The sequence below is a fragment of the Channa argus genome, chromosome 18 (genome assembly GCF_033026475.1).
Source record: "Channa argus isolate prfri chromosome 18, Channa argus male v1.0, whole genome shotgun sequence".
Taxonomy (NCBI): Eukaryota; Metazoa; Chordata; class Actinopteri; order Anabantiformes; family Channidae; genus Channa; species Channa argus.
In genome coordinates, this window is record NC_090214.1 from 12,699,513 (window position 1) to 12,717,058 (window position 17,546).

The window sequence follows — 17,546 nt, forward strand, 5'->3', positions numbered from 1 at the left end:
GAAAAAGCTTGCGGTCTAGCTTGTGGCGATTAATCCCTTCCTATCCTCGACTCCTTTCAGCTGACAGACCTGCAGACTGATACGCATTAGGAAATGTGCGACCATCAATCTGTTCTGAAACAATTTTATGTGCAATTACATGTTTTCACAGATGCTTTTAAGGCTCTTAATATACGTTGTTCTACACATCTTCTTTTTTAAATAAAGACATAAATGAAACTTTGGTGGCTGCCAAACTGTTTACAATTGGAACACGTTTAAAACACAACGGTATTTTTCAACCACTCCCATGACGTTTCAGTTAATGGTATTTTGGTGGCATCTAGTGGCCCATTGCTGCGACGTGCGCATTTATGAAGGCATTTTGGACCCTCCTGGCTTGCCGTAACCTCACCTCACACCAACGTCTTCCTGGACAAACACACGTGGACTTCTACTGACGCCAGGCAGAAACAACAATAACATGGCAAGCCAGGGGCTCGTATACGACGGTTGCAATTTCTTCAGACAGCGGCTGGTCTTGTCTACACTAAGCGGGAAGCGTGTTAAAATAAAAAACATACGGTCCAAAGATGACAACCCAGGACTCCGCGGTGAGTTGCAGCTTTACTCTGCATGTGGCGTCGCAGCTAGCTTGGCGGGTAACAGGCTAGCTGTTACGCAGTTGGGTGTCGGGTCAGTCACTGGGTGTGAGAGATGGGGAATCGATGAGAGATTAATGTAAATGTAGGATAAATGCTGTCTTACTTTATTGCACGAAGTTGCGTCGGTTCTTTGACTACAAAAATAGAAAAGTGTTGAGGGAAACTTTGTCTAAACCTCACGTTGTTTAAGTGACTCATTGGCATATGTGACATCAGAACTTTGTTCAGTAGTCAAGGTTAGAGGCCTTACTCTACTTGTGTATTTTAGAAGGTTTTGATACTGTATAAGAAGTTTAAATATATACAACCAATCCAATTTATTACTTTAACCTACTTGTTGACCTCTAAAGTGGTGGCAGAATTGGCCTTAATCAGTATAAAGCCTGTCGTCTTTTCAGTATTTTTTTGTTTTCTGTTTGTCTTCTCCAGATTTTGAAGCCAGCTTCATCAGGCTGTTAGACAAAGTGACCAATGGTTCCAGGATAGAGATTAACCAAACAGGTGAGTCTTATATTAAGTATATGACTGCAGAGTTGGCTTTGTCACAGACTGTAGTTTAACTAATAACCGTTTACTGGCAGAATGTAATTGTGTTGATATTTCAGTATTGTGAATCTGATTATTAAAATTTTAGAACATATGCAGTCTATTGCACATTATTTTTGCTGTAATTCTTATGTATGGCTTTTTCCTCATATGTTAAAGTAGCTTTGGGCTGTTATTATATTTTATTCTATTTTGGCCAAATCTGATTACTGTAAACTTCTGTATGTGTGTGTATATATATATATATATATATATATATATAGAGAGAGAGAGAGAGAGAGAGAGAGAGAGAGAGAGAGAGAGAGAGAATAAAGTTACAGCTAAAAATTTAACTGTGTCAACGTCTTGCTGGGTTAAATGCCGAAAATAAATTTCATTTTACATGTAATACTCAATGAGAGTAAAAGAGAACATCTTCTTTTAATGTTTCTGTCTTCACAAGGTACTGTGTTATTCTACCAGCCTGGCTTATTGTATGGAGGCTTGGTAGAACATGACTGCAATGAGCAGCGTTCGATTGGATATTACCTCGAGGCCCTGCTCATGTTGGCACCATTCATGAAGTCATCTCTAAAAGCCACACTTAGGGGAGTCACAAACGACCCAATAGACCCTACGGTGAGGGACACGCACGTATCAGATTATTCTCTTAACTCATAGCTTTTGTTTTATTAGTCCCTTTAGCCTAAAACCTCCAAGTCATGAATGCACTGGGTGGAGCTGAAACATGCTTGTCCAAAGAAATATGTAAACTATGTTTTGTGGTTAAGTGCACAAACAGGCACTGCCCTCTAGTGCAGACATCTTTGCATGCACTTATATTTCAGCATGGATATTGTTGCATAGAAAAGCTAGTGTCTGTACAGGTTTTTACCAACCTAATGCGTGACATAATTTAACTGGATCCTAGTCATGTGTTTATAATAATTAAAAAGGGATTTCAACAAAGTGTAGAAGCATCTGCAGCTTCTGGTCCAGGAAATGAGCAATTATCTGTGAGCTTCCCCTCAGTTTTGCCTCAGTTTGTTTTTTGCACGTTTGAACGTTGTTATAGCAGCCAGTCACAAACACTGCGTCATTAATTATTTTCACTCTAAAGTGTTCTGCATTGTTTCAAAGTGTATAATGTTATGTCAAGAGACCACAGACTAGGAAATGGGGAGGAATGTGAACTGGGGACGTTGTAGAGAGGGGTTGTCATGGAAACTGAGCAGCGTCTGCGCTTGTTGTTGTGATGTGTAATGGTTCATTGTGGACTGTTGCCATGGCATTGTTTTAAAAGCCAGTGGCTGTTCATCAGAACACACAAGCAATTTTCAAAACTTAACCTCTGTTTCCTGCAGGTCGACCTGCTAAAGTCCACAGCCCTTCCACTGATGAAGAAGTTTGGTATGGATGGAGAGGGCTGTGATCTCAAGGTGAGGAAACATTGGTGGCCCATTGAAAATCATAGTATAATGTTTTAAAGTGGGTATAAAAAGTCCCCCCCCCCCTCCTAATGTAATACACCTAAAAAAAAATTGGTTTTTAATGTCACAAAATTAGTTACATAGAGATCCCCTGAGAGCCATAAATGTGTTTAAGGGATTGTAGTATAACCAAACCTTCATCTAGAAGGTCCAGTCCAGGTGAATCAGTATCCTGGAGCCAGCCACACTATAAAGACAAAAGTACACTCTGATTACTTGAAGAGCCTTATGACATCCCCATATCACAAGGCACATGGGGATTTTGAAGCCAAGTGAGAGAAGTTTTTATTATTATTATGATTGAACTATAATTGAGTTTTTGGCAGTCATACTAGATGCTACGATTGTTGAACAACCTGGGCTGTAGCTGCTGTAAAACATCTAAATGGTGGTGGCTAAACCCTATTTCCACTGTATATTCTGGGTGGGATGGGGCGGCTCCTAATATATACTGCTGCTTTTAGAAAGTAAAGCAGTATGACTTTGCTCTACCCATTTGCTCTATCAGTTTTCTGCTGTGCCCTCAGGTGGTTAAGAGAGGAATGGCACCTGGTGGGGGTGGAGAGGTAGTCTTCACGTGTCCTGTCCGCAGGACCATAAAGCCAGTGCAGCTGACTGACCCAGGAAAGATCAAGAGGATCAGAGGAGTGGCGTATCCTTGTCAGGCTTACATTTCTCACCTTTTTTCACACAAAAATTGTTCACTTTAGTCCTGCAGATTACTTGCATTGCTCTATTGAAAAGCTCAACTTTACAGCTTCACATCACTTGTTTTATTTTGTTTGGACTTGGCACCTGGTATTACAGATTGCCAATGAATTGAAAATTTGTTTATTGCTGTATTAAAAAACCTTTTATTGGTTTCAGATGTTTGTTTCATATGGTTGTTGTTGTTTAGTAAGTTAATATTCTTTACATCCTAATTTAAGCTAATATGTTCATTGGTTTGTTTGCACTACACAATAAAACCACAAACTCACACCATCAAACGTTCTTGACAGTTTAAACTCAGTTATTCGGTGCGAGTTTCTCCTCAGATGGCCAACAGGATAGTGGAGTCAGCCAGGGGCATTCTAAATAAGTTTATTCCAGACATCTACATCTACACTGACCATATGAAAGGGGCTAACTCAGGCAAGTGAGTATCTCAACAATCATTTATTTGGTATGTTTGTATGTTTTGTATGTATGTGCATCGATGCTGGGTCATACAGAAAGGCTTTATAATTCATGGTTCTTGACTACAGGTCTCCGGGTTTTGGTCTCACACTAGTGGCTGAGACGCTGAATGGCTGCTTCCTCAGTGCTGAGATGTCATCCACACCGATAGGGCAGGGAGATCCTGTATTGCCAGAGGATCTCGGTAGGAAGTGTGCCAAACAGCTTTTGGATGAGATACACCGGGTAAGCACTGCAAAGGGCCCACATAAAAAGAACATGCGCATTTCATGTACACATACCTTTTTGAAGTTAGGGTCAGATGCATTTTAGTTCTTTATATTTAGTAATTGGTTAGATGCTTTTTCTCAAAGTGACTTGCAAGTAAGGTACAAGGGATGCAACAGTCTAAGTCACTGAGAAAAAATTAAAGCAAAGTGATATAAGAAGAAGTGTTTCCATTTCAGGAGCTACTGCAAGTGCAAAAAACAAAATCACAAACACAAATCTTTTTTTCAGATTTAGGTGCATAGGAAGTTGCAGAAGAGTTCAGTTTTCAGCATTTTTTTCGATAGTTTGGAAGCTCGTTACACAGTCATGGGACCACTCAGCTAAAGAATTTTGCTGGGGATGTTTTGTGTGGTGATGGGACCACCAGACACCGTTCGTAGGCAGAGGGGGGAGGGGTTGTAGAACTGAATGAGGGAATTGAGGTGGGGCAGGTGCTGTTGAGTTGAATACTCAACAGCACCTGTCTACAGAGCTGGGAAACTAATGCGTGCAGATACAGGATGTAAAAAAATCTAAAGAGTGGTATGATGTCCTTTTTAGCTGAGTAAAAATGAGACTATCCTGGTGCCTTTTGTGTAATCTGGAGGGGTTTGTTTGTGGATGCCAGTAACCCCTGACAACAGGGGATTGCAGTAATCGAGATGTGATATGACCAGTGCCTGCACAATCAGTTAAATTGCATATACGAAAGGTAGGGTCTGATCTTTTGACGTTGTTGTAGAGGGCAAATCTGCATGCCCTAGAGAAAGACTAGAGATGTTGTCAGCAAAAGCTGAATTACATGCATTAATGTAGTGTTTCGACAGCAGTTGTGCAGGTTCTCTAAAGGTAACTCTGCAGGCAGCTGAAGGTTTATCCAGCACCTAACTGATCTAGAAAGCAACTGCCATCCAAAATATCAAGCCTGTCTTGCTATATTTGCATAGTTCAAGCAAGTATAGGTATTACCTTTCCAAAGTCTTTTTCAACATGTCTAATGATGGTTTTCATAAGTTTGTAATGTATTAATTTTTTTTTAATGAAAGTTTTTGGAGGGATGCATATTTTTTGTATGCCTGTGTGCAGAGTCATTTTATTCTGAAAACAAAAATATTTTAATATAGTACTCAGATTGAACTTGCTCAAAAATACACTTTTTCAGAGAAACGTTTCCGTTGTCATCGAAATTGGATATCGGGTCATGGTTACCGTACACACAACAGCTGGTGAACAAGTTTGCAGCCTGTCGCTGCCCATTTCAGAATTCTTGGGGAATACCTGACACAGTCAAGACACACTCTAATCTCTGAATGCAACAATGACATTCACTACCCTTGTTTACTGACATTCTCAAATAATGACCATCAGCCCTAGTCTAGAATTCATGTGAGAAACTACTTGTGGGCAGAGCACAATGCAGAAAGCTACTTAAGTGTATTGCTGTGCACGAAAATAGATCCTGGTTAACAAACCCATTAAAGTCTGCATGTTGGAAAAGTTAGCCTCAACTTAAAAGCCTGAATAGGTTTTACATTTTATCATTGACCTATTACTGCTTATTTTATGTGCTCCATGCATTGCTTATATTAAATGCACTTATGAAGTCACTGAATGGTTTCACTAAAGTCAATCAATAATGAATATCAGACTGCGCTCATAAACTTTGTTTTATTGATGGAACACACATGATTTGGTTTTGTGTCTACTACATTGTAGTTATTTATATCTTTCTACCTGTTGGTGTGTCTCCATTATGTGTAAATCCCTGTCAGACAACGTACACAAAGAATCTTACACAGTTACAGGAAAAAGAGCCCACTTCATCATGTATAATTCCATTTGTTGATTTTTCAGTTTACTTCCAGATGGCTCTGCCTGTCATAGGAGCCATGTGAGTCCAGTTAGCTGGTCAGGGTAGTGGTGATTAACACTGAAAGAGCAATATTGTTGGATTCACCCTCTTAACTCCAAGCAATAGCGTGGGGAACGTTTCTGTGTAGCAACCTCGCAGGGTGGTCGTTTAAAAACATTTTAAATGTTTTAGTTTTTAAAAGACTGAAAGTGCTGCAAGAACAGATGGTTTCACCAGCTACTTTTGGAAAATGTATCATTTGAATATCTACTGATTTTAATACCTAACTAAAGCAGGAGAACAGGTAGATTACTGTAGCTGAGAAGAGATGGATGTTTGACTCTGCTACTGGATTTATTTTTGAAAATGGAGAAAGGAGAAGATATTGGCTGGATTCATATTAAAGGCCATGGCTGCTCTGTTTGTGTGCCTTTTGTTTATTTTATGGTTAATCAGTACAGTCTTGTAGTAAATCAAAGCTCCACGATGGACATTTTAAAAGCAACGTTGGACAGGAGCTAATGTAAGTCATTAAATGTAAAGTTGTTTTTGATGTGAAATGACCTTTTGGTTTATATGAAATGTAAAGATGAGCTTAATTTTGTGTATGATTGTGTCAAGAGTAAGATTTTTTTTCATTGGCAGAATGTTTGTGCTTTTGTTTAAACTACATGTGTAAAAAAAAAAAAAGTTTAGGTTAGTAGTTACAGAATAGGGCTGGAGGCATTCACATCCGCAACAAGTGTCCAGTAAAGTTATGTATATATGAAGTATAACTTTTTTTTTTTTTTTTTTTTAATCGAGGTTGGTATTTGGCAGACTAATTGACAAAATTCTTCCTTTAAGATGTTAGTAAAATTGTGTTTTTGACCTTACCTTCTGATATTGTTCACCATTAAGCGAACAAATGGAAAAATATAAATTTCTCCACTTTGTGTTAAACAGTTTTAGGTTAAGAAATACTTGTTACATTTGGAAATCAAGTCTCTGACCTAAACATGGTTATTGCATTGTAGAACCAAGTAATTTACTAAGTCTGGATTTTTAAATTTGAATGTAGGGAAACTGGTTTGCTTTTTGTTTGAAGGATTCAAGGTACTTTTCCATAAGGTCCTGTGGCCAGTTGGTGGTGGCCGGCCTCTTGGGACATCTTAATTCTCTGGCCTTTTCCTTTGAAAGGCAGAGCTTGACACTAGCTCTCAGAAATTGTGTTAGTTTGAACTGGAATTAAGCTGCGTTTTAAAAAATGGAAAAGCATGTTTTGGACAATTGAAGATGAGCAACACAAAAAAGGTAAGGTGCTAAAATACAAAACATTTTCATTGGTTAACTTTATCTGTGCTCCAATTTGTGTAAAAGTTAGTGAAACGTCATAGAAGACCGTTATTTCATGTTCTTAACTGTTGAGCAGTTGAAAGGAAATTAGTATGACTGGTAAAATGTCTAGATTATTTAATGATAAACATTAGGATGGACATGCATTATGACAATCTTGAAATCTTGATCAATATGGTTTGTTAATGGAGTAAAAAGGTGGAAACGGTAGTGATAAAGATGCAATTATACATAGGGCTGGATGGGTGAATTCGTTTTTATTTGAGTTCCTGTTCACTGCGTTCCAAGAACAATGTCACCATAGTTTTGCCATGGTTTTAGTGGTATAAGTTTTGTTATTGAATCATACTTCAGCTGACAAGTTCACAATGTATGAGAGCTACATGCAGGCTTGGTAGGAAATTGTGTAGCTGCAGTTAAGCTGTTGCAAATTTGTACACCACATTATTGCAGAACTTTAAACTGTCAGTGTCATGTCAAAGCTGTACATATACAAGGTTTTAAGTTATTTTAGTTTCTCCAATATTATTCGGTGTGTCCTTGTCTTTATATGCAGTGGGAAAGGCACTCAACTGTTGTCTAGTGATTCCAATGGCATGTGATGACTTGCACACAGTGAACTGTCTGTCCTGCAAATATCTCATACATAGAAAATAAATTGGTATTAGTCAAAGTCCAGCCTTATTTGGGCAGAAAAACAAAACAAATCTAATAGGTTGCAGAAAGTGTCATGATATGAGAAATGCCAAAAGGCAAAATGTCTCGTCATTAAAAGCTGGTGAAATAACAATGTTGTATTTAAGAAGGAGATATACTAGTAAGTTTTGAAAAATGTCAAAGAAAAACTTTCAACTTGACAAAACATGATTAAACTGTAAACAAATGTGCTTCAGACTTGTGTGACTTTGATTAAATATTAGGTTTCAGTTGGATGAAGATACACCGTCACCTTACCTTTAATTTTTTTTTTTTTTTTAATCTTTTGAGTTTAAGGTGTGTGTATTTTTTTTTTTTTTTTTTTTTTTAAAAGGAAACACATTTGACCCACATTCACCTATTATGATTTCCAACTTTGTTTTGCACGTGTAGCTGTCTATCAGCGTCAGATATGAAAAAAAAAAACATTTCTGATAAGAGTTTGGAGTTCTTTCCAAACATTTTCACTGCCATGACCTATTTCTGTTTTGTTACTAAACAAATCACCATATCACTCTGTTTTAGGGTGGTTCTGTGGATTCATCCAATCAGAGCCTGGCGCTGCTCTTCATGACCCTTGGCCAGCAGGATGTGTCAAAGGTTTTGCTCGGACCCCTCTCCCCATATACGTAAGCCACTGTCATTCAGTAACTGACACACACAAGTTAACTTTACAAACAGGCCCATGGCTTTTTTATAAGTTAATATACAATTGGGCTTGGTCCAAATGGAGCTTGCTTTTATTTTTTCTTCTACAAGTCTGTTCTCCTGCTATTGCCTCCCTTTTTAGGATACTAAATAATTGACAAAAAAGAAATGTGACAACTGCAGTCAACTGTGTGTTATGCAATATGATTTAAAAATACCTGGATTAGCAAACTAAGCAACAGTTTAAACAACCTAAAAACAACCATTGTCCATTTTGTTTGTTTTTTAAATGTGGGATGTAAATAACACCTGAAAATGAATATCTGCAATAACACAGCTTAGCCAGCCATATATTAAGTTTTACACAGACCACGTCTGTAAAGACAATAGTGCTTAGTGAAAGTGTGTTGAAGATGTATATTTACAATTAACAATACCTATTAGCTAAAACCAATTCAAAGAATGAAAGGAGAAAAATGAAAGTGGATATCAGACATTGTTGTCCTTGTGAATGAGAAGTGAACTATGAACTGTCCATTTTCAGTTATCATGGTACCGGTGCTGTGTTCTTCTCAAGTACAGTACTATGATAACTGAAGATTGGCAGTGCCATCACAATACACGCTTATTACCCTTACACAGGTATATGAGGGGTTTTTTTTGTTTTTTTTTCCCCTCCCAATTGTCAGTGTTTTTAAAAATAAAAAAAAGAATTCAGTTTTACATCTGCGTTTTGGGATATTTATTTAGAACTGAATGTGCTAAAATATCTGCTAAAATAACAGCTAAAATGTTTTAACATAGGGTGAGCACTTCCCTGTCTGAGCTTGTGAAGAAATGAGAAATTGTATCTACCATTTCTAAACTTCGTTTTTTCCTTCACCGCTGTCCCTCCAGGATCGAGTTCCTCAGACACATTAGAGATTTCTTCCAGATCATGTTCAAGATTGAGGTTCAGAAGCCCTCTGAAGATGAAAGGAAAGGGGGAGACAAGGTCCTGATGACCTGTGTAGGAGTCGGTTACAGCAACATAAACAAAACCCTTAAATAAAATCTGTATTTTCTTTTTTATTCATGTCATGGTGTCACTTTACATTTTGTTAATGAATGTCAGAATAGATTTTAATGAATTTTAGGACTACATGTAGATTGCCAATACGTGGGCTGTTTGTGTAAGGATATACAAGGATATTAAATGTGCACCTAATAACTATGCATAGGTAAGAACAGCACATTCCTTATTAAATAAATGTACTATTAATAAACCAATGAAATATAGTCAATAAACAATTTTATGTATTCCAAAAGACACTAAACAACATGAATATAAAACTTCATCTTATTTTCTTCAGTCTGCAATGCCACAGTATCTGATTGAAAAGCATTTCTACATTCAGTAGTTGAAAAGTAATGAAAAGGTCATTGTCTAATAATCATCATTACATGCAGTTCTTCCCTTCTGCTATAGTAGCGTCACTGCAGGTTTGTCATCACAGAACTTGGGAGGAGTTAGTCACCTTGGCCACACAGGTGCTTAAGGGTGTCACCGTAACTACCAGACACTTCAGACTGCACAAAAGACAAAAAGACAAGAACACGGAATCACAACTGTAGTTTCAGAAAGTATAAAACCTATAGCTTCTGATGGCAAATAACAAAACTGATGTCCAATTTCTTAATGTCATCTTTGTGTGTGTTTTTGCTGACCTCTAACTGGGAGTACAGGGAACTTCCAAACAACTTTTTGTATTCAGCTCTGACGTCCAACAAATCTATCTCTGAACGACAGACCATTATCCTGGTCAGAATGGACTCTGTGGTCCCCAGACCCTGGAAAACGTAAAAAATTGGGAAAAAAGCAAAGTCACACATTGTTTATTCATCTATCAAACAAAGTAAAGCTTTTTCAGCAATGGCAGAAATTGTTACATTATCTTGTGATATTGTCAGCCTTTGGTGGTCTGCCTATTGGTAGTTTAGAACAGATGTGCATTCGTTCAAAGCAGCAGCAGTGAAACCGTGGCTTAACATTCTTTTCCACTCTATCGCTTCACAACAAAGCTGTGTGCTGTAGTTGTACATGGAGCAACCAAACAATATGTGGATGTTATCTGGGGAGCCACTGGTAGATCTGTGGGCTCTAGGGTTTAAATGGCTGTCACACTAGTGAAGATTACTGCACAGCTTACCTTCATGCTCTGGAAAAGCTTCTCAGCGAAATATGCAGGAGTGCTCTTCACACACTTAACTAAAGAGAAAATTGTGTCATTATTGGTTTATGGTAAATGTGTAGCTCTAATGGTATGAACTGAAACTTTTCCTCACCAACTGCCACCAGTAGTTCTTCCAGGTTTCCAGACATCTCGCTCTCAATGCTCTCCTGCAGAGTCTTCTTGCTGATATTCTTGTACTCCACCAGAGCTGCCAAAACATAACCGACACAAGTAGTAACAGGTTTCTTTTATAAACACGTTTAATGCTGCTAGTGTTTGTAATCTGGGTAGAGCAATGTAGCATTTATAGTCCCCACCATAATGAGGTGGACAGTTTTGACTTTCCCAAAAATATTGATGGGTACTAGAAAGATTGCCTTAATTTTGGCATAACTTTTCCTTATGTTATTTATTTTAGGTCTGAGTAACAGTTGTCAGTTTTTGTTTTTTTTTAACATGTGCATCTACACAAAAAGTTTGTTTAAAGGGCAACTCACTTTGGCGAAGCTGAGGAATACTCCTGTGGCACAAGATGTCAATAAATTTGGCCTCATCAGTACCCCACTTCTTCTCTCCCGCTTCATACAGAACCTGAATGGAAAAGTGGGATGAAAATGAGCGTGAGCATAAAAACCGCACCTACTCTAAAAATATAATGTTCTGTGAGTGGAAGTTTAAAAAACATGATCCAAATCCACTTAAGGTAATACAAGTAGATTTTTACACTTTAAACATGGAAATAGTTAGGTACAGATGTGCTAAATGGTGTAATGTCTTCAAGCACCATGAATGTGTGAGGTCAAGTTAAAAATGTCAAACAGAAACTAATATAAATAAGTCAAGTGTTTTGTGATGCGCCTGCACCCATTTTTATTTATTTTTTTTTAAATAAGTTTACTATGTAGACCTATGGCTTTACTGTGCATAACCCAAAAAGCCAGAACTAATTAGCTTCAAAGCAAGGTGCTAAATTGATAGTGATTAAAGTGTGAATATACCTTAGCATCTGCTTTAGCTTTGGCAGAATCCACATTGGTGCTCTCATCTCTCTTCCCCTGTAAAAGTTAATTAACTTAGTTTGTCATAAACACAATGTACACTACTCACAAAACATTAGGAATATACAATGCACTATAGTAACAGGTAACATAATAGTAACAGGTTAACTTAATTTGACCATCTATAAACTTTTGAATGCACATGTCCCACATTTCAGTGTTTCAGTACTTATTGTATAACACGCTGTTTTGTAGTAAGGTGAATTGTGGATCATGTCTGATCCATGAATAGAACTCTAAACGTTCTGGTTCAATGACAATTTGTATTTGACCAGTACTCTTCATCATGCTGTTCACATTATAACATCATGAGTCTGAGATTACACCTAACAACTGACTTGTTATTATGGCAATTACATTTTTTGCTATCGTATACCCACCGCTGTTAGCTTTTGTCTCAAAAAATTGTTTGAGATGAAGAAATTACTATTGCATGCTTCTACAACGCCAATTCCAAAAAAGTTGGGTTGTGTAAAATGTCGAACATGGAATGCAAAGCAATAAAATCTCATCAACCCATATTTTATTCACAATAGAACATAAACAACATATCAGATGTTGAAACTTACATTTTACCATTTAATGGAAAATATTAGCTTATTTTGAATTTGAGGGCAACAATACATCTTTGAAAAGTTGAAAGAGGGGCAACAAATGGAAAAATGATGGAAAAGCCACAAATAGCAAACAAATGGAGGAGCATCTGACAATTAGGTTAAGTGGCAACAGGTCAGTAACATGACTAGGTATAAAAGGAGCATTTCAAAGGCAGACCCTCTCAAATGTAAAGATGGGTAGAGGTTCATCATGTTGATGCACTGTCTCACTGACTACATTTCAGAAAAATGTTCCTCAATGTAAAATTGTAAAGACTTTGAAGATCCCACCCTCTACAGTATATAATATCATTGAAAGATTCAGAGAATAAGGAGGAATCTCTGTGCGCAAGGAACAAGGCCAAAGGTCTAAACTGGATGTGCGTGATCTTCAGGTCCTCAGGCAGCCCTGCATTTAAAACAGTTATGATTCTCTACTGGACATCACTGCGTGGGCTCAGGAACACTTCCATTAATCACTTTCTATAAACACAGTTTTGGTCCACAAATGTAAATTAAATCTGTATCATGCAAAGAAGAAGCCATATGTGAACACGATCCGGAAACACTGCCAGGTTCTGTGGGCCAAAGCTTATTTAAAATGGTCTGAGGCAAAACTGTTCTGTGGTCAGATGAATCTAAATTTAAAATTCAGCAAGACAATTCTAAACCACATACTGCATCCATCACAACAGCATGGCTTCAGAAGAGAAGAGTCTGGATGCTGAACTGGCCTGCCTTCAGTCCAGACCTTTCACCAATGGAAAAAATTTGGTGCATCATAAAACATAACATCCAGCAACAAAGGCCCAGGATTGTTGAGCCGCTAGAATCCTGTATCAGACAAGAATGGGACAGCATTCCTCTCCTAAAACTCCAACAACTGGTCTCCTCACTTCCCAGACATTTACAGAGAGTTGTTAAAGGAGGAGAGGATTGTACACATTGTTAAACATCACCCTCTTCCAACTTTGAGTTGTGTGGCCACCATCAAATTCAAAATGAGCTAATATTTTCCATTGAGTGGTAAAATGTCTGTTTAAACATCCGATATATTGTTTATGCTCTGTTGTGAATAAAATATGAGTTGATAAGATTTGCGAATCATTGCATTCCGTTTTTTTACATTACACATCTTCCCAACTTTTTTGGAATTGGGGTTGAACTTACACTCATGATATAATATCACTGCAGCATAAACTTTTTATGTTTTCCATAGATTTCACCCAAAAGTCAAACCTCCCTAATGTTTTATGAGTAGTGCATATTGCATTGGATCAGAAATGTGGCTAGACTTTCCTTTTTTGTGTGTCATTTTAAAGGCTGAGGCTTTTTTAATTTAGATAGATACTTTGGTTGTTGTTTTTTTCCCCAACACATTTTAGGAATAAGGAATATTCACAGCTGTCTTGGCCACAAGCATTGCTTTGGGTCCAATTCTAACTTTTTGGGAATATTGTCTGATATTACAGTAGAATCACAGTGTACAGTACCTCAGCTAAGATGACCAATGCTTTGCCATAATCTCCAGATACCTCGGACTGCAAATCACTGATCAGCGATCTTCCAGTTTCTTGAATGGAAAAGCACAATATGAATATCAAATTTTTTAGACACACTGCATAATGAACATCTGCATACTGCTTCCCAAACAACTGACTTACTATCTAACCAGCGTAATTACAAAACACACTGTGGACACTACCAACCTGCTAGGTAGGCATCAGACATTGCTTTGATCTGTTTGTTGGATCTTGAGGCAAAGATTTCTGTTAAGATGCTCTCTGTGGTCCCTGCACCCTGTATAAAATACATAGAATGTGTTATACACAAGTGAACAGTATTGTAGAGAATTGATGATAGTGCCTCTCTGGGTGAATGTTAAACTATTACACATATTCAGAATGTGTGATAGACCAGACTGTAATGTAGTTTGTTTGTTTTTTAAGTTAAGTTTTATTTTGCTACAAGCTCTATAAGACCAAAACTCCAGGGTACATTGTCTTATTCCATACATTTTTTAATCAGGGTCCTATATACAAAGCAGCATAAAGCTGACATACTGGTCTCTTTCCACATAACGGACCTACTGAAGCTCTTGTGCTGATATCACCAAACTTTTTGCAAACATATAACCTGAAGTGAACACAGCCTCACCTTGATGGCTTTGATGACTTCACGAGAGTCATAAACAGCAGGAGGTGTAACCAAGGCCACTAACAAGTCCTCAAAATCTCCATGGGTGTCGCCCTCTAGGTCTGCTTTAAGTGTCTAACGGGAAATTTGACAAAAGTGATAACCAAAAAAAAAAAATCTTACTCGAGCATCATCAGTCTCATATTGCTACATCTGTCTATCCTAATGTTTAGAGTAACGTTTATAACTAGCCAGTTTTCATACCCTTCCTGTTGCTTTCTCGTAAGCCTTAGCAATAAGCTGCCGCTGATCACTGCTTCTTTGGGTCAACACTTCGATTAGTGTCTTCTCTGTTGTACCTATGAAGTAAAACACAACACAAACTTACAGCTTACATACCAAACTTATTTGCATCATAGCTCAGTTAAATGACAAAGGTGTGCTGTGATAAATGTATTAGCCTACCAAGGCCCTCTATAGCCTTCCTTAGCAAAGACACATCCTCATCCACTTTGAAATTCGCCTTATCCTTCACCGTTCCTCTTGTATTTGGCTGATAAATACAAAGGAGAGTTGCTTCCAGGTTAATACCAGCGCCAGAAAAAAAACTTAAATTCAAGAAATGGCTACCTACGGTGCATCACAGTTAATCATCTCAACGAATAGATCCTGCACATTTAAGTGTAAAATTATGCCCAACTTACATTCACAGCCAAAGGGGACGGGGAGTCAACCAGCAGTTCCAAGTCATCCTACAATAGTTAATACATAGGCGTTTTCACCATTTGCTCATATTTTGGAGATCATATGTTCACTTGCAGATTGCCCACACGTACTTACCCAAACAGACATTGTAGTGTAGAGAAAAGTCCAAAACTAATAAGAGAAAGACAACATTATTAACAACTTCCTCTCTAGTGAGATTAATTTTATGGCTCTATTAGCATTAGGCTTCTGCCTGGTTGCTCTCTCCTTCCTCAACATGCTCTGATTTTTACTGCTAGCACTTCTGGCAGCCACTTCAAGAAACATAAACAACGCTGCTCTATTTCCTCTAAACATCTCATAGTTATGTCCACAATAACCATCTCATAAAAGCTTAGGTGGACAAGCTGGCTGGACACGGAAGCTGTAAGTGAACCCCAGAGCATTTTAACGTGGACCGTCTGAAACAGGCCTGCTTCTACGAGAAGTAAACGGCATAAAAGTGAATAATTGAACACAGACTGAAAAGCGTGTATACACATTAAAACGTTATACAAATATTTCTTGTCTTACCTAAAAGAAATGATAATGGATTGAAGTCAGAAGAAGAACTGCGCACAATCCCCAAATGGTCACACCTTCGGATAAGTTAGGAAGGCAACGCCCATTATTCGCAGTTGGAAGCCGAATCATGGAGACATTTCTACAAACTCCTCCTCATTTCTTCATAGTACCAATACTTTCTCTGACTCATGTCTTCTGCAGGCAAAAAGCAGATAGGATTTATATGATGCCTTCTCCTTAACTCGCCTCCCTTGCGCAACATTCTGCATCTTTATCTACAGATCAGCATTACTACAAATTAAAGTCATCCGCTGTATAGTTGTAAGCAAACTTTATGTAAAACGCAGCGTAGTGTCCTGAGAGACCATTTGACTATCTGTGTACACGGGACACAAAGTCATATTTGCTCTAAGGGCTGGGGCAAGAAAATTAGTCAGATGAAAAGAGGAAGGAAAGTGAGACACAGGATGTTTGTGATCGGCCTAACGTATTAGTAAAGTCAATTACTTTTTTCCACAAGCAGCCTCAGTCTAAACTTAAATCATGAATGTATTGTAGAAAATTCATATTTGCAATTATGCTATTATGGGGAGATACCTACTTCGTTAACTGTCCGATATAGAAGATGTGTCCTGTGTTTTTTGCATATACCGACAGCTGTGTGAGCTCAGAGGAGAAACACCACTATGTGATGAACCTACATGACATCACAAATTCCTAAAATCTAATGGAAGTATGAAAGTGAAAACTGACAGGAGAGTGGGAGCTGCGACATCAGGCGGCTGGATGTGGACACCACAGAATGAACCCGTTTGGATATAAAAACACAAAAGTCGGATGTGAGGCATCTCCCATCTTCGAGATACTCGAGATACTTTAGTCGAGTATTTCCATTTTATGTTGCCTTTACTTCACTCCCTCCACAATTCAGAGGGAAAAACACTGTTACTTCGCTATTATTTCACATATTTCGTTGGTGGTTGTATGTGTAGATTCCTAATGTAAAATAAATAGAACGTATAAGTTAAAGGACTAATAAATAATTACATTGACTATCATTATGGAATAATGACAGTACATAAAGTGTTCACAATCAGCCCCACCTTTACCAAGTGCTGAGATCTTTGGGCCTTGTGGCTTCAAAAATCTTACTGTTATTGTGACGGTTTTAACCTTTATCAATCTGTGGAACTAAAATTATGTTATTAATGCATTCTGGACTACTGGTACTTTTGTACATTAAGTAATTATGTAGTTAAATTTCAGTAAAACGAAATGGTAATTCGACTCTTGTGAATTATTCAGGCAAACTTGTACTTTTAATTGAGTATATTGGTTTGTACATCTGCCCCCTCTGCCTAGTAGTTCTAATTTACACAAAACTCATTCTCTTTGACTCCACCTACTCTGGTGCCAGTCATTTAAATTTGCATTTCACTTTTTTGCCCTAAGCATCACCAGCAAGGATAACTTCCGCCCTACCTGCCTAATATCTGACATTCTTTATGTTGCCAGACTGTAACCCCAAACTATGCCATAAACATAACCTTAATTTAGGTCTCCTATAACCCATATAAAGATCAGAAGGAAGTAACTAATTAGAGGTGAAACTTTTTGGGAGTGAGTTTTGCCTGAAATAATACACTCAGGGCAGAA

At 37.8% G+C, this 17,546-nt stretch overlaps 2 protein-coding genes across 4 annotated transcripts; one reads left to right on the forward strand and one right to left on the reverse strand.

The window, feature by feature from the left end:
- The first annotated feature begins 88 nt into the window (after nt 1-88).
- Nucleotides 89-9,689, forward strand: rcl1 (RNA terminal phosphate cyclase-like 1). Of its 2 annotated transcripts, none has more exons than XM_067483738.1 (9): nt 89-593; nt 1,074-1,145; nt 1,633-1,808; nt 2,534-2,608; nt 3,187-3,311; nt 3,672-3,797; nt 3,907-4,063; nt 8,496-8,599; nt 9,516-9,689. In XM_067483738.1, the coding sequence occupies exons 1-9, from the start codon at nt 464-466 to the stop codon at nt 9,667-9,669; spliced, it is 1,119 nt and encodes a 372-aa protein (XP_067339839.1). In that variant the 5' UTR covers nt 89-463; the 3' UTR covers nt 9,670-9,689. The 2 variants fall into 2 exon arrangements, with proteins under 2 accessions (XP_067339839.1, XP_067339840.1); XM_067483739.1 differs by lacking the exon at nt 89-593 and adding an exon at nt 681-880.
- On the reverse strand, nt 9,667-16,037 carry anxa3b (annexin A3b). 2 transcript variants are annotated; one of them, XM_067483742.1, is made up of 14 exons: nt 15,900-16,028; nt 15,462-15,497; nt 15,326-15,373; nt 15,087-15,174; nt 14,886-14,980; nt 14,643-14,756; nt 14,195-14,285; nt 13,979-14,058; nt 11,830-11,886; nt 11,329-11,422; nt 10,944-11,039; nt 10,808-10,866; nt 10,326-10,448; nt 9,667-10,187 (listed from the first exon to the last, which is right to left on the reverse strand). In XM_067483742.1, the coding sequence occupies exons 2-14, from the start codon at nt 15,471-15,473 to the stop codon at nt 10,128-10,130; spliced, it is 1,017 nt and encodes a 338-aa protein (XP_067339843.1). In that variant the 5' UTR covers nt 15,474-15,497; nt 15,900-16,028; the 3' UTR covers nt 9,667-10,127. The 2 variants fall into 2 exon arrangements, with proteins under 2 accessions (XP_067339843.1, XP_067339844.1); XM_067483743.1 differs by lacking the exon at nt 11,830-11,886 and having other exon boundaries at nt 15,900-16,037.
- Between the last annotated feature and the right edge of the window lie 1,509 nt (nt 16,038-17,546).